At 44.1% G+C, this 27,764-nt stretch overlaps 1 protein-coding gene across 2 annotated transcripts in view; it reads left to right on the top strand.

Moving 5' to 3' along the window:
- PRKCA (protein kinase C alpha) overlaps positions 1-27,764 on the top strand; it is a 391,533-nt gene that overhangs the window by 252,214 nt on the left and 111,555 nt on the right. For both annotated transcript variants that reach the window (XM_036106826.2, XM_078065961.1), the window contains 2 exons: positions 12,738-12,849; positions 16,093-16,221. In XM_036106826.2, coding sequence (XP_035962719.1) covers positions 12,738-12,849; positions 16,093-16,221 — 241 coding nt within the window. The remainder of the gene's footprint in view (positions 1-12,737; positions 12,850-16,092; positions 16,222-27,764) is intronic.

The raw sequence follows: 27,764 nt of genomic DNA, 5'->3' as shown, positions 1-27,764 counted from the left end.
GTAGGTTTCTGCCATCCCGAGCGAGGGCAGACTTCAGATTTTTCTAAGAGCTGCGCCCATAGCACCAGCAGTTGAAGACATAGGATCGGAGGTCTCTGATGCCGTCCTCAGGGATGTGTGGGCAAGTGCTGTTGCCATTATTCTTCAGGCAGAGTTCTGGGAGGCATTCATTGCTTGGGATGCGTTTAAAGTCACAGTTGGAGGAAAGTGCATTAGTGTTACCTCCCATTGTTTAAAAAAAAAAGGCGGAGGAAGAAAGGAATACATCTGTTTGAGATGTGCATGCCCCCGATCCACCAGCACGCAGCCAGCCAGTGCAGAGATGCTTGGACAGAAATGGGCCGAGTGCAGAGGCAGATGCTGAGGGACGACACAGCTGTCCCCGTACGGTGCTTCTCTACGAGGGAGGGCTGAGACGGAAGGGTCTTACCCAGGCACAGCCGCAGACCCAAACTCAAACCCAGCACGTCCATACAAAGCTAAACACTAGAAATAGAGATTTTTTTTTTTTTAATTTGTAAGATGTTCTGCTGCTTTACGGCTTTAGACCAGTCATCCTTAAGTGACAAATGGTTGGAGATTTACTATCCAAAACAAAAACAAAACAAAAAAAACCCAAAACGGATTGAAGAACAAAAAGATATGGGTACAAGGAACAGTAAATCTTTGAGAGTAGCCTCAGTTAGGAGAACAAAATGTAGCCACCATTTTGTGGAGGCTCTCAGCCATCAGGGAGCAACCAGGGAAAGCCTAGCTCAAGGACAAATGCCTGCACCTGACAAAAATCAAGGAAAAACCACAAGTAACGTATTACTTTTTAGCCGAGATTTAAAACTAGTTACTGGTAAGCTTAGCCGAAAGGCTCAGCAACCATCCAGCACAACCCAAGTGGCTTTCATCAAAATCAGACCCTTGGCTTATGACAGATAGATAGCTTTTAAATTTAATATTTTATGTTCATCCCTTTGGCCCAAGATTTCTACTTCTTTTATCCTGAGGAGCTAAGACGCTTGCACAGTGTGTGTTCACAGACACCTATGGTAGTGTTGTTTACAATAGTGTATAGTAAACAAATGTACAGGACTTGGGGATTGAGTAAATCAGTTATGGCACCTCCATGTGATGAAATACATAGTAAAATGCGATACCGCTTTGTATTTAATGATATGAAAAGATGTTTAGGATAAGTTGTTTAAAAATAAAAACCCCCCTAGACAACCAGTCTATTTAGTATGATTCCCAAGAAAACACACACTCCAGTCTTTCTTGAATGAAATGTGTCAAAATATTAACATATATGTATATAGTTTCCTTTCTACTTAACTGTATTTCCTAGTTTTCTTATGAATATGATTTTATCTGCATAAATGAACGTGTGAATAAACAATGGGAAACTAGTGACGAAAATATTTTGCCGTAAGCTGCACATTAAAAGAAAAAACACATTAGGTCATAACTGAAAAGATCATTGGCCCTCAGGTAGTAAATCTCTTTCTCTCTCTCTCTCTTTTTAAGAGCACTTGCAAAGGAGGGGAGGGCCAGAGGGGGAGGAGAGAGAGAATCTTAAGCAGGCTCCATGCCCAGTGCAGAGCCGGACGTGGGGCTCAATCTCAGGATCATGACCCGAGCCAAAATCAAGAGTCAGATGCTTAATCAACTGGGCCATCCAGGTGTTCCTAGGAGGTAAATGTCTCTTAACAGAGCTAGGAGGGCTTGCTATTTGGGAAGCATTTATTAGGAGTACTGAGTGAGCTGGTGAAGGAATCCGATGTACCTAAAGAAAGAAAGAATCCTGCCCCCCTCTGGACTTTGCAGTCAGGAGCAAGAAAGGGATCCACCTTCTGCCTCCTCTGTTGTGTTTAATCAGTTGAACAAATACCAGCTGCTGGGGAATCTTCCGGCATTATAGGGAGCCGTAAAAATCTGCCTTCTTGCAAATAACATTATACTTCTTCAAGTCCATGACAAAGAGAAGGGCAGCATCTCCCTACTATGAAATGTGAGGCTTTGGAATTTGTCCCACATGACCAACAACCCGATTCTGTCTTTACTAAATTAATCAGAGATGTTGGGATCTTGGAGACTCTTGAATAAATATGTTTCCATTTATCTCTGATTTGTTCTCAGATAGCCCTCTAAACTTGGCCACGAATTTCTTTAGGGAACAAATCACTTTGTTCAGGGCTGGCAAGGGTTCACCTAATTAAGATGTTTCTTATGTTCCTATTTTATTTTCCTTTCAAACTATGGCATTGGAGCGAACCAGATCTTTAATTATCACAAACATTATTTGGTGCTTTAAAAAAATGCTATAAAAATTTATCTAATAGAGAACAGATTATTGCTTGCCAGAGGTTAGGGATTGAGGGGGTGGGTAGCATGTGATGACTAGAAAGGGATTAGTACAAGGAGGCTTCTTTGTGGTGATGGAGCTTTTCTCATCATGACTGTAAATGTGATAAAATTTGCATGGGATTATACGCATCCACACAATGAGTACATGTAAAAACTGATGAAACCCACAGGATCTTGTACCAGTATCTGTTCCTGGATTTTGATCATCCACTTTGGCTTTGTAAGCTGTTATCGCGGGGGCCGAGGGGAAGCTGGGTGAAGGATATACGGGAACTCCACTATTTTTACAACTGCGATTTCAAAATAAAAACTTAAAAGCAGAAAAAAATATTTTTTTAAATGTGAGATTTTCCTGAACAGGTCACCATTCAAAAGGTTACCATAAGGGATAACAAAGATGTGGTCCATATATACAATGGAATATTACTCAGCCATCAGAAAGGATGAATACCCACCATTTGGATCAACATGGATGGGACTGGAGGAGATTATGCTAAGTGAAATAAATCAAGCAGAGAAAGTCAATTATCATATGGTTTCACTTATTTGTGGAACATAAGGAATAGCATGGAGGACACTAGGAGAAGGAAGGGAAAAATGAAGGGGGGGAAATTGGAGGGGGAGACGAACCATGAAAGACTATGGACTCTGAGAAACAAACTGAAGGTTTTAGAGCGGAGGGAGGTGGGAGGATGGGTGAGCCTGGTGATGGGTATTAAGGAGGGCACGTATTGCATGGAGCACTGTTGTTATACACAAACAGTGAATCATGGAACACTACATCAAAAACTGATGATGTACTGTATGGTGACTAACATAACATAATAAAAAAAGTAATAAAAAAATAAAAAATAAATTTTTAAAAAAGGTTGCCATAAAGCTAATTAAAGCAATCACCATGCCTAATGGAATGGGCAAAGAAACATGATATTTGAATGATTTCCCTTAGAAGAGTCAGTATGACTACAGGAAAGGGAAAAATAATGGTTTATCCTGGAAACAAACATGTCCACGAGTTCCTAAGTATGTGGTGTGGATAGAGAAACTGAGGAGCATCTGTGGAAGGTTGTATTGTCTCCTCCTGTTTGCTCCACCACCTGTAAAAGGGTGATAGATGCCACTGTGCCATGTGGCCTGCAGCTCCCCACTGGACAAGGAGCATTTCCCCCCCGGGGTCATCCTTCATCCCTTGGTCCTAGAATGAGCAGGCAGGTGCTCCCACTCGGCAGCCCTGTCTTACAACCTGAGAGAGAAATAAATGTATGTGGTGCTAAGCCACTAAAATGGGGCTGTTCTTTGCTGCTAAGTTAATATAACATCTAAAAGGTAGATGGCTTATTTGATACCTCCAACTTAAAACTATATTTAGTTGACCTTAAAACCTACAGGCTTTCAAAGTTTGAAGTTCTAATCCATTCTTTTGTCCTTCTTCAAATAATGTAAAAATGACAGTAGACTTCGAGCTTTGTCTGGGTCTTTGTGGATTATGTTATTACTCAGAGTGTTTGCTGCCCCTTCCTGGGGAGGATTATATACTGCCCTGATGATTCCCAACTTGGCCACGTGTCTTGCTTTGGCGGATGAAATGTGAGCAGAAATGATGGCATCATTTCCAAGTTGGAGATTTAAGAGCCATTGAGCAGTAGTGACATTTGTCCTTTGCCATGAGACTGGCAATATCCCAGATGGGGGCTGCTCTCTCAGCTTGGGTCCCAGGGGAAAGAGTGAGAAATAAATGCTTGTTGTGTTGAGCCACTGAAAATTAGGAGTGATGTGTTAGAAAGTTCGTGATTTGTTAATGCAGTGTAACTCTGCCTCTCCCAAGGGAGGCAGGACCTGAACCACACCTGGAGTCTCTGCCACTATGGATGTACCACATGGCACATCGTCAGGTGTCCAATAAATAATTTTTTAGGTGAAATGAAGAAATTGATAGCCAAGTAGGAGATACCACCTATTTAAATGAATAATAGTTAGGCTTTGTGGTTTGAGTATTTGCACATTTTCAACATCTTATTTTAATACCAGACGTTCATACTAAGCCATCAAAGATTCTTTTGGAATTGGAAAGCTGTAATTGACAGGACATGACTATATGTCAAGTTTTTGTCCTGAGGTGATAGCAACATATAACATTGATTACGAGGAGGGAGATGATGGTTGTATTATAGCTTTCAATTAAGATTTCCATTTTATTGATGGCTAGTGGTTCCAAATATCTGCATAGTGAGCTCATATAGACACCTTCCCAGCAGATTGCTGGAGAAGCTATAGACACGGTCCGTTTATCACCAGATAGAGCAGTTGTGCCCCAATTTCTTCGACATGTGTAAGCTCTCCCTCTCATGGCATCTCATGGTCCAGGTGAAATATAACCAAATATATTCAGCTAGGATTCAAGGTAATTTGGATTGCATAGATAATGTATGAATTCATTCTTTATAACTTTTAACTCTTTTCAGATAAAGCCTCCTCTCACTGTCATTTCTGAATCTAATCTGTCACCGCACTTTCCCAGAGGCATTTTATTTATATATCTATCTAGAGAAAAGCTGTATTATTGTTCTATATCTGGGGGTTGTCTTTGATTCTGTCTTCTACGTAAATGTCATTTTTTATGTTCCATTCTGTGGCTTGCTCTTTTCACTAGGCAATCTATCTTGGAGATCTGTCCATGTTGTTACCAAAAGATCTACCTCGTTTGCTTTAACTGCTACCTAGTATTCCGTGGTATAAATATATTATGGTTTATTTAGCCACTGTCTTGCAGGTAGAGATTTATGTGGACTCTTTTTTAAAGAGTTTGCCACTTTGTATTTAATGATTACAGCATCTTGCACAACTGGGCGAAGGACCCATAGACATCCTACTACTAGCAAAGCCTGGCTTGACAAGTTAGTTCAACTGTGAAGATGAATGTTATTCATCAGAATAAAGTAGGGTTACATTAAGATCAAAAATTAACTCACCAGAAATGGAAGTTCTTTGGTTCTTCCTTAGTACAGGCAACAAGACCAGTGTAATCAAAGGCATTCCCTACACCCAAATACAGTTGACCAGGCTTATCCCTACAGCCCGGGAAGGGATGTGGGAGCTTTGCTCAGTACATGGTGTCCAATGTAATAATTATGGTGATATCCAAGTCACATAAAATCACCCTGCTCATAGGATCTGGTTTGGTAATACTCTCTCATAAACGAATACTCTCAACATAAAAGAATTTAAATAGGAATTTTTAAAATTATTGGGGGGAAAAAAAACTGCTTCCCAAGAAATTTAAGTTCTCAGAAATGATGCCAGATTCACCCTTGGAGCAATGTTTTTGGTGTTGCTTGTGTAGTCAGCATGAGGGTGACATTTAGACCCAGGCTTGGCTTAAAGTATGATTCATGAGAACACATCAGATGGTGAAAGTGGAGAATTTTCTTTGGTATTTAGAAGGAGCAGCTTGAAGGAGCCACACTGCTCTCGGCGATTAAGGCAGTTACCCTGCAGGCTTCGCTCGGTTAAAAACAGAGTCTTTTCCAGAAACTCTTAAAAGTCTGAACTCTGGCCCTCAATGACAACCATTTGGTGCTCTGTGAGAAACCTGTGGGGCATTTCAGAGGCATTCAAATATGGGTGGAAAATTCAAGGCAGGCTGACCTCTAGCCAAAAGCCTGCCATTATTTTACTCATCAAATTAAAAGGGCATTTGAAATGATGTCTGTTCAAATGTAAACATCAAAAGGCACCATTGACTGCCTCCCTCCGGGTGTGTGGGGAGCTTTAAACCCTCTGGAGATTTCACATTATGCATTGGTGGACGCCAGCCTTGAAGGCCACCATTTAAAGTTTACCTCGAGCACACCTTCCAGATGGTTATAGACAACACGACAAGAAGGCATCTAGGACATTTAAGGCTTCATTAGTATAAAAATTTTGTGCAGCACAGACCCTTGGATTTATTTTTAGCACATTGCATAATGACGGTGGCTGTGATGATTTTGACAAAAGACTGACAAGTCCTGGTAGAAATGTAGAGCAATGTCTCCAAGGAAAGCTAATTAAGTTGCTGTATTATAAAACTAAGATATGAGAAACAGACCAGCAGATGCTTTCGGTAGAACTTGAAGTTTTCATTTCTTACTTTCCTCTAAGAGGTCTAGATTTAGATTTGTGGGTTAGACTTCATTCGTGCTTATGAAAATTGGTTGAGTCAGAGACTTCTTTTTCTCTCCCCAACCGCGTCTACGACAGAAACATCGGAGCTGAATGGCTCCCCCTTTCATTATCATATGTCAGGCTTGTGACATGTGACAGTAGGTTTCATACTCCACTTAATGAGAGGCTGCCAGTGTCTAGGGAAGTAAAAAAAAAAAAAAAAAAAAGATTTACATGTATTGCATTAAATGGGGAAATGTTACTAACGTGGTAATAGTGAAGGCTTGCAGTATACCAGCCATTGCTTTGTGGTCCTAAAGTGAGGCCAGATTACCATAACTAATATGTGGGATAACTTTATCTAGAATCCTCAGGTGAATAGTGGTAAAACTATGCTCTGTTGAAGACTCCGTACACAGTCACTGAAGGTTCACCATGTGGGAGACAAATGGTTTTAGAGGAAAATGAGACAGATGCCTGTCTGGGGCATCCAGGTGGCTTTGCAGTCCTAGAGGACTTCAGTATGTTTCTTTTCCCTTTCTGCTCCAGTTTCCAGGAAGCTCGGAGAGAAGGTTACTACTAAAACTTTATTCTAGCCTTGGTTCTGGTCCAGCTGCAAATTCAGCAGGGAGCTTTAGGACCATCCCTTGGACTCTGGTGCATGTCCTTCAGGTGTGTGTGTCTCTGATGTGTGGGTGTGTGTGATAAATGAAGGAAACACGAAAGAGGAGGTAGAGTAATAACCTCCTAAGTAGCAGGATGTGGAAGTGCCATAAGAAAGACCAAAGTCACGTGTTTTGGAAGGCCAGAGGAAAGAAGAAAAGTGTGCCTGGTGCTGGAGAGTCTGGAGAGGCTTCTGGGAGGAGGAAGCAGCTTTGTTATGACCGTGTTTGGTGTTTTGATGTGTGGGGTCTTGGCATAAGATGGTTGGGCCAGGTGGAGGGCACAGCCAGAAGAACACTGGGTTACGCACACCAGTTGAAAAGCCCGTGACTTACACACTTTCAGTGGCCACGACCCCTGGCTGGCACCGTCACTTGGGTGAGCGCTCGCTCAGCCTGTGCCCTGAAATCATTTGGTGTTGAAAAGCTGGTCAGAAAGGTTTGGAAATAACACATGTTTTCTTTACTTGGAGAAGAGCATTCTGATTCTACTTTTCAGAACAATCTTTGGACGATTCCTCCCACGACCCTGTCCCGAGATCCAGTGGGTTATGTATTTGATAAATCGCAGTAGACACTCCTTGGGTGGTGGCTTGCTTGAATTCGTGGTATTTACCCAGCAAATATTAGTGCATTCCCTGTTCAGTAAACAGTGTATTTAGTTCATAAGCTGTACAATAGAATACACTCATTGGAGGGGCGCCTGGGTGGTAGTCGTTAGGCGTCTGCCTTCGGCTCAGGTCATGGTCCCAGGGTCCTGGGATGGAACCCCGCATCGGGCTCCCTGCTCAGTGGGAAGCCTGCTTCTCCCTCTCCTGCTCCCCCTGCTTGTGTTCCCTCCCTCGCTGTGTCTCTCTCTGTCAAATAAATAAATAAAATCTAAAAAAAAAAAAAAATACACGCATTGGAATTACGTGTGCGCGATCTGGGGACACCCTGAAGTGTGTGTTAAGGCCCTTGTCATGGTGTGGGGGTCCTGGTTTTGCCAGTGTGCTGTGGTTATGTGAGATGTGATCACTGGGGAAGGCCGGCTAAAGCATATATGGGAACAGTCCACACTATTTTTACAAATGGCTGTGAGTCTTAAATTATATCAGAATAAAAATTAAAAGCTTGTTTTCTTTTTAGAAGCAAGACAGAATCAAAGAGATCCTCTCATCTGGTTGTTTTCATACTGGTATTTTAGCACTGGCTTCCCTCCCTCGCCCTCAGCAGCCCTTGGGCACCTCCTGACAGCTGGATGGCCCTGGGGAATCTACCCCTTTGAAAGTGCTGACCTAGTCCCTTCAGATTCCCGATGAGGAAATCAGAGCCCAAAGGAGTAAAGCACACCACTAGTTAGCAGCTATGGATAGGAACAAAAAGAACCTGGGAGCTTTTCAGGACAGTTGCTTCTGTAAATCATTGTAAGTCCTAGCTCTTTAGCTAACACTGTGGTTTCTTTTGTCAGACAAGGTGAGATTAATTCGACTGGAAATGCATGTCTGTACTCCTGAGTTCCATTTCCGTGGAGACAGAGATGAGCCATCCTTAGGGTGGGAGCGGAGAACAGGCGGGTTGGGTTGGCAGGCTGTTTCACAGTTCACCACCCAGCACGGGGCACTTGCCTGGGAAGGCCACTCTAGAGCAGAGGACAGGAACTCAGGACCCTAGAGGAAGTCCCCTGCCTCCTTGCCAACTTGGCCTCCACTCCAGCCACCCGTGAGCCCCAAAGTTGATCAGCTTTCCTCTTCCTTCCTTCCCATTCTGACCCAAGTCACTAAAGTATCATTGGACAACCTTGGGCATCTTGGACTTTACTTCCAAGGATAATATAATTGTAATAATCTTGTATTTGTCTAGGGGTTTTTGGGTTGCAAAGCCCTGTCTCATACGTTCCCGAAGATAGGCCCCACCCCCAGGCTATGACATAGGCAGACTGGTTTTATTTCTGCTCTGTAAGTAAGTGACATGACTTGTCCAAAGTTGTTGAGTTTGTGTCAAGACTAGAGTCTGACCACAGGTCTCCAGAATCCTGGGAGATGCTCTCTTTGTAGGAGAGGTCATGGGCATGGTAAAGCACCTGCATGCACTTGAAGATCAACAAAAGGGTGTTACCATTATTGTGTTACTGTTATTCTCGTTAACATAGGCATGATCCTTGGCCACTCGTGATTTTGGAGCATGAGGACTCCAAGGCTTGGTCATTCTCCAGACTTCTATAGGAGGTGGAAGTAACGGTTTGCTCTCTTCCTACACCTCCAAACGGTTGGGGCCTGAAGATGCCATATGGGGATCGGATGAGTAAGACTTAGATTTTCCTGAAAAGTGAAGCGAGTTGCCCATGTGCCACATTCATAGAGATCTGTGTGACAACCAACTGGCAGGACAGCCGCCCTGGAGCTGCCTGGCCCACCCAGGCTCCAGAGGGCTGTGTGTGAGCTGCCATGTTTATTCATTTAGTGCCACTTGTTGATGCCTTGCTTCTGCAGGGGAAGCTGGCTGCTTCCTTTCCCCTGGCATCCTCTTTGCCCTCCGCAGGGTCGGACGTAACCTTTGCTGTCAACATGGGGACTTTTAATGGATACTGATGCTGTCCTGTGCCCTCAACATTCGGCCTAATATCTGGGATATTGGAAAGATTGGTGCAATGCTCTAATGGTGAAAGGCTAAGCCTGTACTTAAGCCTGTACTCACAGCTACTCCTCACTAAGGAAAATAATCTCCCAAGGATGGCGTTGATTTTTCACACCCTAAGGGACATTTAGAAAGTAAACTGATGACCCAACTCAATACTGCTAATCATTCACACACACCTACACCTCGTACCCAGTAGGCACTTACTAGATATTTGTCAAATAACCTTCTCTAGCAGTGGCTCTCAGTCTTCAGTGTACCTGCCAACGTTAGGATCACCTGAAGGGCTTGTTGAAACATGCAGCTTGAGGCCTCACAGGGTTTCTGAGTCATTTGGTCTGGGTAGGGGCTAAATCATTTCCGCCAAGTTCCAGGTGGTGCTGGTGCCATATAGAGAAAACCATGGTCCAGAAGAGATTGGCAAAGGTTTTCTGTAAGGGCCAGATCGCTAATAATTTAGGCTTTGTAGCCATATTTTAGGCTTTGTGGGCTCTGTCTACTCAACTCTGCCATTGTAGCCACAGAAAATATGTAAATGAACAAGCAAAGCTGTGTTCCAATAAAACTTTATTTACAAAACAGGTGGTAGACTTGTTTTAAAAAATGTTGTGTTGGGGCGCCTGGGTGACTCAGTTGGTTAAGTGTCTACCTTTGGCTCAGGTCATGATCCTGGGGTCCTGGGATTGAGCCCCGCACCAGGAGGTGGGGGGGGTGGCCCCTGCTCAGCAGGAAGTCTGCTTCTCCCTCTCCCTCTGCCCTTCCCCCTTGCTTGTGCTCTCTCGTGTGTGCGCACCCTCTCGCACACATGCACACTCTCTCGCGCATGCGCGGGCGCACACTCAAATAAAATCTAAAAAAATGTGTTAAAAATATAAAACTTTGTTTAAAAAAAAGTTAAGAGCCAAATCTTCATTCCGGATGGATGTTTTTAAAGCCCTTGGGTGGGAATCAGTGTTAAAGATGCAGATATTGGTCAAATCCTATCTTGACTATTCACTGACCACATGACTTTGAAGGTCACTAATGTCTCTGTAGAACGAAGATAATCAAACAATGAAAAATCGGGGGGAATGCTAACATTTATCAAGTCTGAATGGTGCTTACATGTTTTGTTTAATATCTCTATACTATTCTGCATGATTGAAATTTTCCAGGATTTTAAAATTCATGACTTTAAAAAGTAATTACAGTGGACCCTTGAACAACATAGATTTGAATGCATGGATCCACGTACACTTGGATTTTGTACGCTACATTAAATGTATTTTATGTTTTTCTTAACGTTTTTTTCTCTAGCTTCATTATAAGGCTACAGTATGTACTACATACAGAATACAAAATATGTGTTAATCGACTGTTTTATGTTCTCCTTAAGGCTTCCAGTCCACAGTAGGCTATTGGTAGTTAAGTTTTTGGGGAGTCAAAAGTGATACGTGGATTTTCAACTGTGGGGAAATAGGTGTCAATGCCCTTAACCCCCACATTGGTCAAGGTCAGCTGTATAATTCATTGGCATATGTGGCTTGGATATGAAACTTAGGTTTCAAAGTCAACCAAAAGATGAATCACCTTATAAAATCAAAATCACCTCTGAAATTCTCTCAAACCACGAGCACCTAGGCTCTTAGAAGGTCAAAAGCCAAGAGTAGCTTTCTTCGTGTATCTTTACACGTAAGAAACACTAGACTAAAGGAGAAGTCAGGCTCACCATGTCACAGTGGAGGTGTTAGTCTCCGGCCCTTCACCAAAACCCTGCTCCTCTGTTATCTTCCTTAATTCAGTTAATGGCAGCTCTGTATTTACAGCTGATTTGGGCCACAAAATTAGAATGATTCAGGAGGAGGAATTTAATAAGGAAGTGTCCTGATACGGACTTGAGGAATGAAATTGTTTTATATTTCAAGCAGGACATAAAGGTCTTTCGGCTCAACCCTCCACTTTTGCATATTAGTAAACAGAGGTCCAAGAAACAGAGGCACTAATCGACATAGATGGGTCCACCTAAGCATTTAGTAGGACTGACTTGTTTTGTCCTCATAACAGCCACGTAAGATAAGCGCTGTTAATTTCCCAGTCTACAGATGAGGCAGAAAGGATAAGTTATTTGTCCAAGGTCACGCTTCTGGGAGGTGGTAGCCATGGGACTGAACCCAGGCAATCTGACTGCAGAGTCTGTGCTCTTTGGTTACGACACTCTGCTATGTATAATGTTTATTTCCTTATCTGTAATCTGTGAATTGATGAACAAAAAGGCTACTTGAGAGAAAGCTGTCTTGTACCTTCAGTAATTTGTATGTTATGCTAGGGAAGGTAATGAAATTGCAGCAGGGGGCTATGGGAAGTGTACTTTCAGATCGTTTTCCAATTTTCACCTGATTATCCTGGAGTTTGCCCATGCAAATGCATATGATGCTTTGGAAATAGTGCAGAAGCAGGAAGAGGTCTCTGTTGGCTTGGGTGCATATCTGGTCTGAATACTATATTTCTAGAAAACTTGCCCAAAAGGAGATCACCCCAACTCCACTGAGCGGATCCAGGGTCACTCAGTTCAGCTTCAAAAATATGCCCTGATTTCGTGTCTATCCTCTGCTGCAGCCTGTGCTGGGCACCAGAGATACCTCAGTATTACGGCATCTAAAACACCACGCCTGCCCTCAAGCAGTTTTATGACTCTACCTCCCAAAGCGGCAACATTGCTGGAAACCCTGGTGTGTGCAAATTACACCCCGTAAAGAGAGAAAACACGGGTATTTATTGTATGACCCAAAATGGGCAGCCTTTTAAAACATGATGTGGCAAAGTCGCCACCACCGGTTGTATTATCCCAGAGAATGGCACATAGCCTTGTGCTATCGAACCTTGACACGGGGAGGGGGGGCAGTGGTGGGGCCTGACCTTGGCTCAGTCCAAAGATGTGTTCCTTTGATGATGGAATGAACAATGTGCTTCTTCTCCCCGCAGGACCCCAGAAGCAAGCACAAGTTTAAAATCCACACCTACGGAAGCCCCACCTTTTGTGATCACTGTGGGTCCTTGCTGTATGGACTTATTCATCAAGGGATGAAATGTGACAGTAAGTAAGTTTTCTTTTCCAGTAGATGGTGAGGCTCTGCAGCTTATGCCCAGGGTTTACAGAGCACCTCAGCTTCACTACCCTTTCAGCATCAACTCATCAATAAAAAGAACTTGTTCAAATATATACCACACCGAAAAAAGTGTAGGACCTCTCTACTGTCAAAGTACTAATTTATTAAACTCCTTACTTGCCTAATTGTGAACCAAAAACAAAAACAAAAAAACAACCCCACCTGATTTATAAATGAAGTTAGTGCTGTCATGGGTTTTGTGTGTGTGTGTGTGTGTGTGTGTGTGTGTGTTAGAAGTCTTCAGTCACTGTAAAATGCAGGCTAGTCCAACCCCAAAGCAAATGCCATGTGTTGAACGAAGAATCCCCACCTCCAGATTCCACATTTGGTTAGGCTTCAAAATAAGCTAAGCAACCATAGTCATTATCTTCCTGTGTCTCTAATTAGTGGGTGGACTGTGGAAAAATCCAGTAGGCTCTCCTTAAAACTGAAACTACGATGAAAATAAAAATCAGACATCTGAAGTTCACTCGCCTGGCTGCGTGTTTGTAGATGGACCAAATTTCAGTCCAGTTAGAGATGAAATCACTGAAGGCCACGGACAAGAAAGGCATCAGCCCCTCCATTCTCCCTTTTTTGTTCTGTGTGTATCATCATCAAGTAGCAGGTAGAAAGAAAAACAACTCTGGATACTCTTTGCTTTGATAATTCTTATGAGATTCCCCAGGCCATTTATGTGTTTAAATAACGATGTATACTTTCAGGGCATAAAAAGGTAATTACTGAACCTGTTTTTCTAGTAGACAGGGAAGTGTAACGGAAATATCAATATGTTGCCATTCATTAAGTACTGCTATTTATGGCCAAAAGCTTTCTATGTGTATTCTACATGGAGCAAAGATAGCATGTATATAAGAACCAAGATTAAGTGAACATTATAGAGCATATGGATATTTGTCAGCACACAGCGGTCCTTCGCCTTAGAAAGCTGTCCAATTTAATAGCCTAAACGAAACGTTTGTGATGATCCAGGCCAGTCATTTTCTGTGTTTTGAGAAACCCTCAGACTCCAAAGACACGGTTTTCAGGGGTTCTACAAGTGCAAATCCTAAGTGCATTTGTAAATCTACCTTTGAACTCTTTTAAAACCATGGAACACATGTGAACCCTTGAATGTGTTACACACTTGAGCTTGACAAGTTGGAGGTGATGGCGGAGACCCTGTTACCAGCTTCACTCGTTGGGCAGGACGTGTAATCACGTTTCTCCCGCCATTTCCGCCTAACCGAGGAGTCCACCAGCTTGCATGTTGTTGGGCAGTGTTTACCACTTCTGCGTACTCTCCTGCGACAGATCTATACGACTCCACCCGAGTACGGAAGTAAGTACGTTGTCAGGGCGGGACTGAGACAGCTGGTTTCAAAATTTTGTTTGGGTCAGAGGGCTTTATTGGCGATCCATGCATGTCTTTGTAATAAATAAATGGTATCAGTTCACATTTATTAACTAAGTTTTTGCTGATGAAGTAACACTCATCTGGTTTATATGTTAGGACGCTGCTTAAGATTTTATTTGAAAAATGGGTTCCATTACTAAAAAAAAAAAAAAGAAAAGTGTTGCAAACCGCTGACCCAGACTAGTGCTTTTTGTTTTGTCGTGTTTTGTTTTAAACTCTTTTTCTCGGAGTCATAGGGCTTCTGGGGCTGCTGCCCATGCTCCTTCCTCAAGGGAGGCAGGTAAGCAGATAGGTGCCAGGAGCCCAACCCCTTCACTTCACTTCTGCAGACAGGGAACCTCTCCCTGTGCCTTCACACATTGCAGGGTTAGAATACCATATACAGCTCTGCTTGGTAGGGGAAAGACGTGAGCAGCCCCTTGTCCAGACCAGCCTCTTGGTTTGCAGAGCAGGAGACAGAATCAGAGAGAACGCTTGAGCTTCCCAAGATCGAAAAGCCGCTCATGGTGCAGCCAAGACAAGAATTCCACCCAGGGTGCTCCCGCCTCCCATGCTCCCCTCCCCGCGGCGCTTCTCCTTTGCAGAGAGGCTGGCATTAATTTCTTTGAAGTTGTAATTCTGCCCCAGCACTTCAAGATAGGAGTTGGTGAACACACCTCCTGTCAACGGCCCACCTTGTCAAGAAGCCTTTATATGGGCTGCATCGAGGCAGTGCACGATTTGGAATGGTTAGCTTTGGAAATAGAAACCTAAACAGAATCCACGTGTGTGAAGCAGCGGATGGTTTTTTCCTCATTGTGCGCATTATCCTTCCTGTATCGAATCATAGCAAATACACGTTATTTGCGATGCTTTTTGCAATTTACTTCACCACGTTAAACACTCAAAAAACACTCGTTTGAGTGTGAAGGCTCCACCTTGAAGGTTACAGAAGAGCCTTGTAGCATCCTGTCGAGGTTGTGTGAGGATTCCAGTGGCCATGGCCCCTTTGGGAAGCCTGAAGGTACAAGGACAGTAGGGCTAGAACGCCTACACAGAGTCTTATGTTTGTGTTCACGCAGGATTCTTTTCAGGGTTTCTTTGGTTCACTGCGCTGAGACTGATCTTTTTATTCCTCCCTGTCTCACCCACGTAATGTCACCTGGTAAGGAATGGCTTATCATGCCAGGCGTGTATTTGTTTTACTTAGAATAATATTTAAATATTTGAAGACAGGTTTAAAATCTCAAATACAAGTTCTTAAAAAAAAAAAAAAGGCAATGTACTTAAGCCTTCTTGAAAAGACAGAGTTAACTAAGGAAAGAAATTTTATGAATTTCCTGTACTCGATCCACAAAGTCTCATTCTTCCCTGAATGGTAAGCTCAGAAGGGCATAAGAAATTCCTTGGCAAAAAAATAGCCTCTGTTTAAAATTTGCATATAATTTGCCTCTGCATACATGAGATGTTTATTAGCCTGTGCTTCGTATGCATTTACCTGTGTGAATTTTGCATAGTGTTAAATATTTGAAGCATGGAAAAGCAGGCCCAGGGGGATTTTGCTTCAGTTACGACTGGAAAATATGGCACAGGTATTTTAAGGATATTGTCATTCACATGAAGCCTGTGTTATAAAGACATCTGCTAACAGTTCTCCGAGTCACCAAAAACATTATAGCAAAGTATCGAGTTAGAGGGTAGCTCATTTTCACTTGTGCTCACACACCACAACACTGAGGAAGCGGTGGCTTGAGCCCATCTGTCAGCCTCACCCCTCGCTTTCCCGATTCCACAGCCTGTGACATGAATGTGCACAAGCAGTGTGTGATAAACGTGCCCAGCCTCTGCGGGATGGACCACACGGAGAAGCGGGGCCGCATCTACCTGAAGGCGGAGGTCACTGATGAGAAGCTCCATGTCACTGGTAAGGCATGCTCGCCGCGCAGCTTCTCCATGGGCACTCGGGTTGAGGCCAGGTTGACGCCGAGGCAGGGGCTCATCGTTGTCCTCGGGGCCGCTCAGACTCAGAGCCACCGATTTCCCATGGACACGTCTCCCTGGAGACTGCTCTGTACGCCGACCTCCCACCTACTCCAGTAGAGTCCTAACTGCCCTGTGGGTTGGGGTCTGATGGCCTGGCTGGCATATTGTCCCCTGGTGCCGGGGGGGAGGCGGGGGTGGGAAGCAGGGACTGACTGACATTGGACTGACGCTGTCGGTGGGGTCCGCTCTGTCCTCCGGGCCGGCAGCCAGGGCCCCAGCCTTACGCTCGTTCTCTTCTCTGCTGAGGCTCCCACCTGGTCAAAGTCCTGTATGGGGGGCAGGGAGCGTGCAGCTTGGGAGAAAATGACCAGAAAGCAGTATGCGGCAAGGGATTTGGAAGCAGAAAGTTAGAAGGCCTATTGGCTAAACATTTCCCTGTTTTTTCTCTGCTATCAAGCTGCTGCTGTGGGCAGTATAATAGACCTCATGGGGGACCGGTCGGAGCTTAATGGTGAGGGGCAGAGCTCACTGCTAGACAAGAATGCCCTGGCGAGAGTTTCTAAAGGCTCAGCCCTCATTCATGTTATTTCTGAATACAGCAAAGCACACTGGACCTGCGCCGTGCCTTCTCCCATAATAAAAGCCGCAACCATACAGTGCTGCTTGAGTTTTCCACGGTCTTCTCTGAGCCTCGAGAAGCTCATAGCCCCAGACACCCCAGGCCCTGTGGGGGCATATGGTACACGGACGAGGAAGGTCAGGCCTCGTCCTGCAGCACAATGAGGAGTGTTGTCCTCGGACCTGTATGCTCATTGCCCCGCCATGGCCAAGAGTTGATTCATGACTCTGCAGAATCAGCCTAGGAGACAGCACCCTTCACTGAAGTAGACATAGATCTTCCACATGTAAAAGCCAACGGGTCTAACTTAGAGCAACAGTCTAGGCCAGGCGTCTTGAGAATCCGTCTAAAGTGCTTTGCATAGATACAGCTCCACTCTGTGGATATGAATCCAGCAAGAGTTTAATAACAGTGGCAACAGCAGCCGACACGAGTGGTCCCCACAAAAGGGGCACTTTCTGAGCACGTCGCATAGTTCTCTAAACCTAGCTGGAAGTTTACTTTATTATCCTTACTTTAGAGATGAAGGCACCAAGAAATTATGTGGCTGGCCCAAAGTCAAGCAGGTGGTACATTTAATAGTTAAATGTTTAATTGCTAATAAGTAGAGATTAAGGTATTTCAGTGTTAGTATCAATAAGAACTGGGACGTTGTCTTAGTTCTGGATGCTGTCATAAATACTATAGACCGGGTGGCTTAAACACAAACATTTATTGATCACGGTTCTGGAAGCTGGGAAGTCCAAGATCCAGGTGCTGCTAATTTGGTTCCTGGTGAGGACTCTCCTTTTTGGTTCGTAGGTGGTTGTCTAGCTGCGTCTTCACTTGGGGATGGAAAGAGAGAGGAAGCAAGCGCTTTGGTGTGTCTAAAAGACACACTCTCATGACTTAATTATTTCCACAAGGCCCCATATTCAAGGGGCCAGGGGTTCCCATTACCTTAGGGGTTAGGGGCTCAACATATGAATTCTGGGAGGACACATAATTCAATCCATAGCAAATCTATGTTTAAAATATGGTTGTTATTTGTGTGAAGGAAATGTAATCCTAAGTATGGAAAGCAAAACTCAAGGAGGTAACTAATAGGTAATCATTTGTATTAAACTCCTAATGTAGAGTAATTTTAGATAATCAGAATCAGAATTAACTTTAATGTAGTGGGAACACAAATATAAATAATAAACCATAACAAGTAGAGCTCATGGTACAAATAAAAAAAAAATTTCAGAAGTAGTACAGGGTTCCCTTCACCCAGTCCTCCTAAAGAAATATTAATATTTCTTTATATCCATAGGGTAAGTATCAAGGTAGACACATTTTTTTTTTTTTAAGATTTTATTTATTTATTTGAGGGAGAGGAGTGAGAGAGAGCATGAGCTGGGGCGAGGGGCAGACAACCGCCCCCCCCCCCAAGCTGAGCAGGGAGCCCGATGCGGGACTCGATCCCAGGACCCCAGGATCCTGACCTGAGTGAAGGCAGATGCTTAACTGACTGAGCCACCCAGGTGCCCCTCAAAGTAGATACATTTTAAATACTACCTGGTAAATTTGTAAAAAAAAAATATATATATATATATCTGTGTACCTGTAGTGATCACTAGAAATTATTTTAAAGAGCCAAAGAGAAGACACCAGACTTAATCCAGTATGAAAAGACTGCCGGGGATACAAAGCAAAGCAGAAGCTGCCAACCACTCCCTCTCCTGCATGACCTGCCCAGCCTCCTAACCCAATAGTTCAGGCACAGATTTGTCGGGAGGCATGTCTTCAATAACAATAGCTACCACGCATTGGGTGCTTGGTATGTACTTACTGTTCATGAGACTGGACCTTTCTTTGTGCTAAGTGCTTTTTATTCCTTGTTTCATTGACCCCTCAAACAATGCCATAAAGTGCTATTATTATCCTCAATTTTGAGATGTGCAAATGAGCTGAGAGAAAGGAAGACATTGTTCCAAGTTATAAGGTAGAAAGCGACGGTGCTGGAGCTTGAATCCGCGTCTGACCCTTGCTTTCAGTCCCGAGGCTGTGAACCTCCCCATTCTCTCATATTAATTAAAGAGTCTTCTTTTGAATAAATAGCAAACCCATAAATATTCACCAAACCCCTGTTCAGCACTCCACAGGGTCTGTGAGGGTACAGAAGGTCCCAATGAGAGATTAAAACCAGGGGAGCAAAAAAGGAACTCATGAAGGAATTAATGGACAATCCAAGTGCATGCAAAATTAAATGCTTGATTAGGTGGGTGCTAAACGGTAATCGTGGAGAAGGGAACTGAGAACCGCAGTTATTTGACAGGCAGAGGAAGAAGAGTTCCAGTAAAGGGCCCAGATGGAATGGCGGAAGCAGCCTGGCTTTAATGAGAATGCAGGTGTAAACAACGAACCATAACGAGCAGAGCTTATGTCCAAATGCAAGTGTTATCTTCAAAAATGCACTTAACCCCTGAGCAGCTGTGTTGATGGTTAGATTAGCTCAGCTCCATTTTACCTGTGCAGAATCGCTCAAATTGAACATAATTCCCAAAGTAAAGTAAATAAAAGTAAATAAAGTAAAACAGAAATCAGCCTTTTGAAATCAGAGATGAGTTTCCTTTCTAGATCAGTATGGTATTTATGGGAAAGGCCTCCGTTTTAGTGGTATATTTTTATTTTTTTGCCTCTGGGCAGTGGTGCTGATGTTATCTGAACAGTGTCATTTTTATTTCTTTCAATAGGCGATTTTAATAGGTTTTCTACATTCTTGGTGCTTTTTTATTTGGTTTTTGGAGGAATGGTAAAAAAAAAAAAGAATTCCCTCATGGAAACAAATTTTCAATTTAATGTTGTAAGTAAATGGAAAAAATATCATGCTTTACAGCTGCTCCAGGAACACATGTCTCCCACAAACAGATTATTCTGCAGAAGAATCTCATTTTTCTCAAATACTCTGGGTGGTTAATTTGGCTTGGAGATCGAAGTTCTCCTGTGAGTTCCGAGGGGGAGGGGAAGGCTCGGGGCCGGATCTGAGGCTCCTTGCAGCAAACGGTCTGCCTTTTAGGGCAGTTTGCAGTTCGGTGCCCGTGTCTCACCACCCCGGCCATCGAGACTGGTCATCACGGTATTGTGATGAAGCAATAATATTCCCTCTGTGTGTTTTTCCATCTTATGAGCGTGGAGCCTACACAGTCAAGGCGGTGAGACTCAGCTTTGGGTAACAATCATTGATTCTTCGATTCACCCATTCATTATATACTTATTGAGCATGTCTTCGGCTCTCTCAAGGTGCCAAGGAAGCAAAGATAATTAAGACATGGCCCTTATTGTGGAATGTGTGGTCTTTGTGGGGTGGGGGGATGGATTAAGACATAAAAAAGGGACGACCGGGTGGGTATGCCAGGTGCCTTTATTTATTTTTCTTTTTTTTTTTATTATGTTATGTTAGTCACCATACAATACATCGTTAGTTTTTGATGTAGTGATCCACGATTCATTGTTTTGCCAGGTACCTCTAAGTGCAGCGGGAGCTGGGGTGAGCCATGCCTCACCCACCCTGCGGAAGCTGCAGACGGCTCCGTGTAGCCAGTGACAGGGAAGCCAGGAGGACATTTCAGATAAAGATGCAGCGCCGGGGAAGGGCATGGTGTGTTTAGGAAGCTCGCACAGTCCAGGACTCAGAGAATTTGGAGTGTGAGGTGGGGAGAGCCGGAGGGAAATTTATTTCCGTTTTCAAGAAATCCGGGCTATAGTCCTCATAGTTCACAGATTGTACTGTTCTTAGGGGTCATGTAGTAAGGTTAAATATCTCTTTTTCAAACAGGAGGATTTTAAGTTCCAGTTGGTTGTGTTTTCAAGGATAGGGCATCAGTCTCCTAGCCTGAACTCCGGGCCTCACCCCGAGGTTCACAGTGACCCTTGACTTTTCTTTGTCACTGCTGGGAAAGGGGGCAGAGCAGGTAGCCCACTACTGATTGCCCAAAGGCTTTATAGGGATGCTTTTCCCATTGGCAGACAGGCTTGTGGGATATAATAATCAGTGTGGGGCTGCCAGCAAGGAGCTGGACCTAGCTGCTTGCTGAAAGGAAAAGGTATTACTCAGAGGTAATTTCTATAAAATAAAATCTTGGCTGTGGGATTTGGATCCAGCTCGGGCACATGGCAGGTGATGCAGCTGATGTAGCTGGTCTGTGGGTTGGGATGGAGAGAGGAGGTCAGCAAGGAGCTGCTTACCTCGAGTATCTTCCGATTGTCCATTATTGGGGATAATACATTTGATCACCTAGTTCAGGTATTTTCATCAGATCCCTCCGCTACAAGGGTACCCTTTTCTGTTAAATAATAAGGAATCTGGGTGTCATACTTGGAGACCAGCAATCTTCCACCCAGTGGTTTTAGCATCCATGGATGGGTCATAATCAATTATTACACTGATGGTTGTACAATGTGACTTTCTAATTCTGCAGTTCCTTCTATGATCATTTTCTGGCATTCATCTGAAAGAAAAGCTTTTCCTTTACCTCTCCCCTACATCGAACTCATGACCCTGACATCAAGACCTGAGCTGAAATCAAGAGTCAGATGCTTAACTGACTGAGCCACCCAGGGACCCCTCCCCTACATTTTTTTTTTTTTTAAAGATTTTATTTATTCATTTGAGACAGAGAGAAAGCATGAGCAGGGAGAGAGGCAGAGGGAGAGGGAAAAGCAGGCTCCTCGCTGAGCCAGGAGCCCGATATGGGGCTCGATCCCAGGACCCTGGGATCATGACCTGAGCTGAAGGCAGACGCGTGACCATCTGAGCCACCCAGGCGCCCCTCCCCTACATTTTTTAAAGTAGCAATTTGGGCTCATGAGTTCTTTCCTACTGTCAATTTTTTTTATGTTCAAATTGTTCAAAATACAGCCAGTGGGAGCCCCTTCAAACTGGCTCTGTGTCCTTTTGACATAACCCGTCAGTTTTTTTTGTTTGTTTGTTTGTTTGTTTGTTTTTTCTTTTTAGCACTTCATTTCTTTCTGGAACAGAAGAGCCCACCTTGCACTTAATATCTCTGAGTGGCCCTGGGTATTTTTTTTTTTTTTTAAACTGGGAAATAAGAATCCATGGTCTGGGTGCTGAGGTGCTCATTGCTTCTGGGGTGTTACTCTTTCTCAGCTCTCGCAGCAGACGGAGGTAATGACTCCACACCAGTGCTTCCGGTTCTGACCGTAGCTCAGACTGGAAGGGTAGGCCTCCTAATGTGATGTAATAGAAGGTACATGATATTGCCTATCAAGTATTTTTGCCAAAATCTTATAACCTGAATCTAATCATGAGAGGGGGAGGGGGAAGCAGATAAATCCAGATATTGGGACATTCTGCTTGTTAACCAGTCTGGACTTTTCAAAAATGCCACCGTCCCAAGAAACAAAAACACTGTCCCAAGAAACAAAAATGCCACTGTCCCAAGAAACAAAAATGGTTCTTGAGTAAAGGAATGTGGAGACATGGCAACCAAGTGCAACCTATAATACTTGATTGGATCCTGGATCTAAAAAAGACAACTATAAAGGGTTTTGGGTGACAGTGGGGGGCTGAGGTGGGGAATGTTAATCTGGATGGTATTTTTTTTTTAAAGATTTTATTTATTTATTTGACAGAGAGACAGCAAGAGCAGGAACACAAGCAGGGGGAGTGGGAGAGGGAGAAGCAGGCTTCCCACTGAGCAGGGAGCCCGATGTGGGACTCGATCCCAGGACCCTGGGATCATGACCTGAGCCGAAGGCAGACGCTTAACGACTGAGCCACCCAGGCGCCCTGGATGGTATTTTAGATAATGTTTTTATATCAGTGTGAAATTTCTGGATGATAATGGTGATATGCTTTTGAAGGGCAGTGCTGATGTCTGCAACTCACCTACAAATGGTTTGGTAAAAACAAAAAAACCAAAGAGCTGAAAATACATGTAGGTACGTACACACAGAAAGCTTGTGTGGCAAAATGTTCATAGCGAATCTAAAATGGATGGATGGATGGATGGGTCGATCAATCGATCGAGAGTCTAGGTGAAGGGTATATAGGTATTCGATGTACTGTTCTTTCCACTACACTGTTGGTTTGGTTTGAAATTGTTTAAACCAAACCTCCAGAACGTCGGGCAATGATAAATTGGAACTTTTTTTTGCTGTCTGTAGAGATCACTCTCAGCTAGAAGGAAGCCCCAAGGTGAGCTAACATCAGAGCTCCCGATGGGGATGCTAGTGGACTGCCAACCAGTCAAAGCACAAGCAGCAGATGTGGAAAAGGAGACATGAGAGCAAACCAGAGAAGCTGCTGGTGTTTCTTGAGTGCCTAGGTCCTGTGAGAAGAGAAACCAACATCCACTTAAGTACCTTCCGTGTACCAGGCTCTGATGGGAAGCTTTTCTATATATTAATGTTGTGATATATTCATCACAGCAACGCTTCAAGAAAAGGGCTATCATTATCGTCGTTGTATAACCAAGGAAGCAGGCTGCAAGAGCTCCCGGGCCTGCCCAAGGTCACACAGCTGCTAAGTGGAGAGCACCCCACCCCCAGCGCCCAGGCACGCGCCTCCCACTCTCTCCCGCAGCCGACCCCTGGCCCTGCCGAGGGAAGCTTGTGTGCTAGCACAGATGTGGCCCATACTGGTGCTCAGGTGTTTGCAGCTTCACATTTCAGTCCTGCAATTAGCAGGTGAGACTGCTCTGTGCTGGTCCTGCGGCCCCTGTAATTACTAGGGGGCCGTTGACACCCTGGCGAGTGAGGGTCTGTCATCATTCCCCCAGCCTCCATCCCCCAGGGCTTAGATAATGGCTGGAAATAAACATGGCAGCAGGAGGGGCGCCTGGGTGGCTCAGTTGGTTAAGCGACTGCCTTCGGCTCAGGTCGTGATCCTGGGGTCCCAGGATTGAGTCCCACATCGGGCTCCCTGCTCAGCAGGGAGTCTGCTTCTCCCTCTGACCCTCCCCCCTCTCATGCTCTCTCTTTCTTATTCTCTCTCTCTCACATAAATAAAGTCTTAAAAACAAACAAACAAACAAACATGGCAGCAGGGAATCTGGCTGAAAAAGAATTAAAATGGACAAAGAAGGATGGAAACAAATACCCCCTCGGGATGTGTTCTGATGGTGCACGAGTCAGCCAGACGTGGGTCCTGCCCCCGGCCTTTCTCACTCTGCCACCCCCAGCATTTCCTTACTGGCTCTGGTTCTTTGCCATTGCAGACCCATCCTCCCTCTCCCATTCCCACAGTCTTGGAAGAACCCATCTCTGGCAGTCACCTGCCTTGAGTTTGCTGGTGCTTAACATTTGCAAAAGAGTTTGCAAAAGAAAACAGGCACAGTCTCTAAGCTAAAAACGAGTAGTAGCATGCTTATACCAGAAGAGCGCCCGCAGGTTGCCCCATTCCAATGGGTATGCTTCTAGGTGATGGCTTCTTGGCATGTTTTCAAGGGATTTATCTACTTTGTCTTCTTCCTTGATGGGCGATTCCTAAACATCAGGTGTCCCATGTCTGCGTGTCACCCCTTCAGCAGCCAGTACCTTGCCTGCCCCCCCAGGTCTTATTCCTGATGCCCCACCCCCACCCCTTGACACTCTGTTCCAATCGTAAAGAAAGCTATGTGCTGTTTGCCCAGTGGGCAGGCTGTTTCCCACCTCCTCACCTTTGTTTATGCCGTGTCCCCCACTCCCTCGGGAACATCTTTTTAACACTCCGCTCCAGATACCTTCAGGAAGCCTCTCCTCGAATTTTATAGCTTACCTAAAATCGAACACATTTCCCCCCACACCTTGTATAATGTCTATAATATGATTTCATTTATGTTTGTCTGCATGTTAATGTCCCTCTAGCAGACCATTAGCCCTTCGAGGACAGAGATGGTGTCTTACCTCTCATATCCGGCCCAGTGCCTCGAATTTGTGCCCTAATGTGTTTGTTGAGCAGATGATGATGATAGAAGTCTCCAGTAGGCACAGAATTAAAAAATTCACTTGGCTTTATACCATGTACTCTTAGATCCAAGCAACTCTTCCCATTTTGACCTTATGTCTGGTTCAAGTTAAAATGATCCTAATTCGTGAAGCCGTGTGACTTCTGGGATCCTTCCGAAAAACACGTATCAGCCAAGAAAGAGGTTCATCCTCTCCAAAGAAACACATCATTATTTACATCCCGACTGTGGTACCTCATCCTGGCCAGTCGGTAGCCGAGCTCAATGTCAAGTGCGTCCTAACTAGCAGCCGGCTCTCCTGACCGGTTCTCTGTGCAGCGGCTCAGACATAGCTTTCCACGCTGGCTGCTTAGTCACTGGATATCCATGGGAGGCAGCAAGACTGGGGCAAAGGGCAAAATCCGTGTGGCATTTTCTTAGTGCAGTGTGTGCCTTTGTCTTAAAATATGCTGGTATCCAAGCTCAGAGTGATGTGGCTTCTGTGTCTCCTGCCTAAGATGATCTTAAGCCCCTGGATTCTTGACAGGGACCTCAGTCATCCAACCACTTTGGCATCAATGGTTCCTGCCATGAAAATGCAGTCTTTCTTTTTTTTTTTTAATTTTTATTACGTTATGTTAGTCACCATAAAATACATCATTAGTTTTTGATGTAGTGTTCCATGATTCATTGTTTTCGTATAACACCCAGTGCTCCATGCAGTACGTGCCCTCCTTAATACCCATCACCGGGCTAACCCATCCCCCCACCCCCCTCCCCTCTAAAACCTTCAGTTTGTTTCTCAGAGTCCATAGTCTTTCATGGTTCATCTCTCCCTTCGATTTCCCCCCCTTCATTTTTACCTTCCTTCTCCTAATGTCCTCCATGCTATTCCTTATGTTCCACAAGTAAGTGAAACCATATGATAATTGACTTTCTCTGCTTGACTTATTTGACTTAGAATAATCTCCTCCAGTCCCATCCATGTTGACGCAAATGGTGGGTATTCATCCTTTCTGATGGCTGAGTAATATTCCATTGTATATATGGACCACATAATCTTTAAAATTGACAGGGCAGGCGCCTGGGTGGCTCAGATGGTTAAGCATCTGCCTTCGGCTCAGGTCATGATCCCAGGGTGCTGGGATTGAGTGCCGCATCGGGCTCCCTGCTCCTTGGGAGCCTGCTTCTCCCTCTGCTTCTCTCTCTCTTTCTCTGTCTCTCATGAATAAATAAATAAACTCTTTAAAAAAAAAAATAAATAAATAAAATTGACAGGGCAAGAAACAACAGATGTTGGAGAGGTTGTGGAGAAAGGGGAACCCTCTTACACTGTTGGTGGGAATGCAAGTTGATACAGCCACTTTGGAAAACCGTGTGGAGATGCCTCAAAAAATTAAAAATACAGCTACCCTATGACCCAGCAATTGCACTCCAGGGTATTTACCCCAAAGACACAGATGTAGTGAAAAGAAGGGCCATGTGCACCCAATGTTCATAGCAGCAATGTCCGCAATAGCCAAACTGTGGAAAGAGCCGAGATACCCTTCAACAGATGAAAATGCATTCTTTTTTTTTTTTTGGATTCTTAAAGATGGGCTTTGAATGCCTGCATTCCTAGGAAGAGAGTGGGAGGGGGGGAAGAGAAACAATTCTGGGGCTTCTTTCAAGATTATGCCATTAGCATACGGGGACATTGACCTTGACTGAGCGGGTCATTCTTGTGCAGGATTTTAATTGCTTCTAATTATAGGATTATCATTTAAGCACAAGATTAATTGCCATGAAATTATTGCAAGGAATTTGATCTTCTAGAAAGTAAATGCATTCACCAAGTGAAGAATCTCTCAGAAGCTTGCAAATGATGTCTTTTTAATCACGTCATGGAAACTTTTTTTTTTTTTTTTTAACTCTTTGAAGGGGAGAGGAGATGTTAAGGGAATCAAAGAATAGCAGATAAATGCCCCCTTGGGATTCCTCCCACCGCCCCACCAAAAGGTTGGAAAACTTGAGCATTCAGTGTTCATTTGGTTCACCAGTGGAAATGTCCCAAAATAAATGCAGAGATTTTTCCTCCTTTGATCCATTTCATCTTCACAGGTGGATAAGAGTTGTCCACCAAAAAGCTAGAAGAGGCAGATGCTGCCTTTCGGTCCCTTCCAAACACTAACATTCTTTTTCAAATGTTTTGAATCTCCAGTTCATGTGTATACACCTGCTCTGGTTATTAGCACCAAAATGGTGCTGAGAAACATCAGACTATGTTCATCTCAGCTTCTAGGCATTTCCACTTGGAAAAAAAATGCAGATTTCCTGAGAAAATAGGAGTTAAGTTAGCTCCTGGGGTTCTTCTAAAATATCCCCATTTGAATAAGGTAGGGAATGGCCGCCTGCGGAAGGTCTGCGCTGGAGTGTCCCCCCACGGGGGACTATCTCAACTGAGGGGAACAGTAGCTGTATGTTACCACCCATTCTCCTTGGCAATTAATGCAAGTTTTGTGGTTAATTAAAGACAGTCAGGGTCCTTTTTAAAACCAAGTCAAAGCCTTTTTTCCTAGAATAATGAAGCAAGAACAGATGCAAGGCAAACTTCCTATAAAAGTGTTCAAGGTGGGGGTGCTGAGTTTGGGGAAAGTTACGTTGAAGAAAGTGTCGCTTCACCAGCTTCAACCCACTGGAGGCAGGGAATGTAATCAAAAGCAGTGCCTACTTCGCTGAACACCCAGTGGGAAGGTGGCGGGCGGAGGACTCTTGTTCTGGAAAATACCACACTGACATCTCCTTCCCCTTGAGTCACTCTGCCTGCAGCCAACCACGGCGGGAGCGAAGGGTGGGCAGGACGTGGTTCTTTTTTTTTTTTTTTTTTTTAATTTTTTATTGTTATGTTAATCCCCATACATTACATCATTAGTTTTAGATAGAGTGTTCCATGATTCATTGTTTGTGCATAACACC

Source organism: Halichoerus grypus, chromosome 2 (genome assembly GCF_964656455.1).
Source record: "Halichoerus grypus chromosome 2, mHalGry1.hap1.1, whole genome shotgun sequence".
Taxonomy (NCBI): domain Eukaryota; kingdom Metazoa; phylum Chordata; class Mammalia; order Carnivora; family Phocidae; genus Halichoerus; species Halichoerus grypus.
Note: the sequence above shows the minus strand (reverse complement) of the source record. Positions and strands in the feature narration are given on the sequence as shown.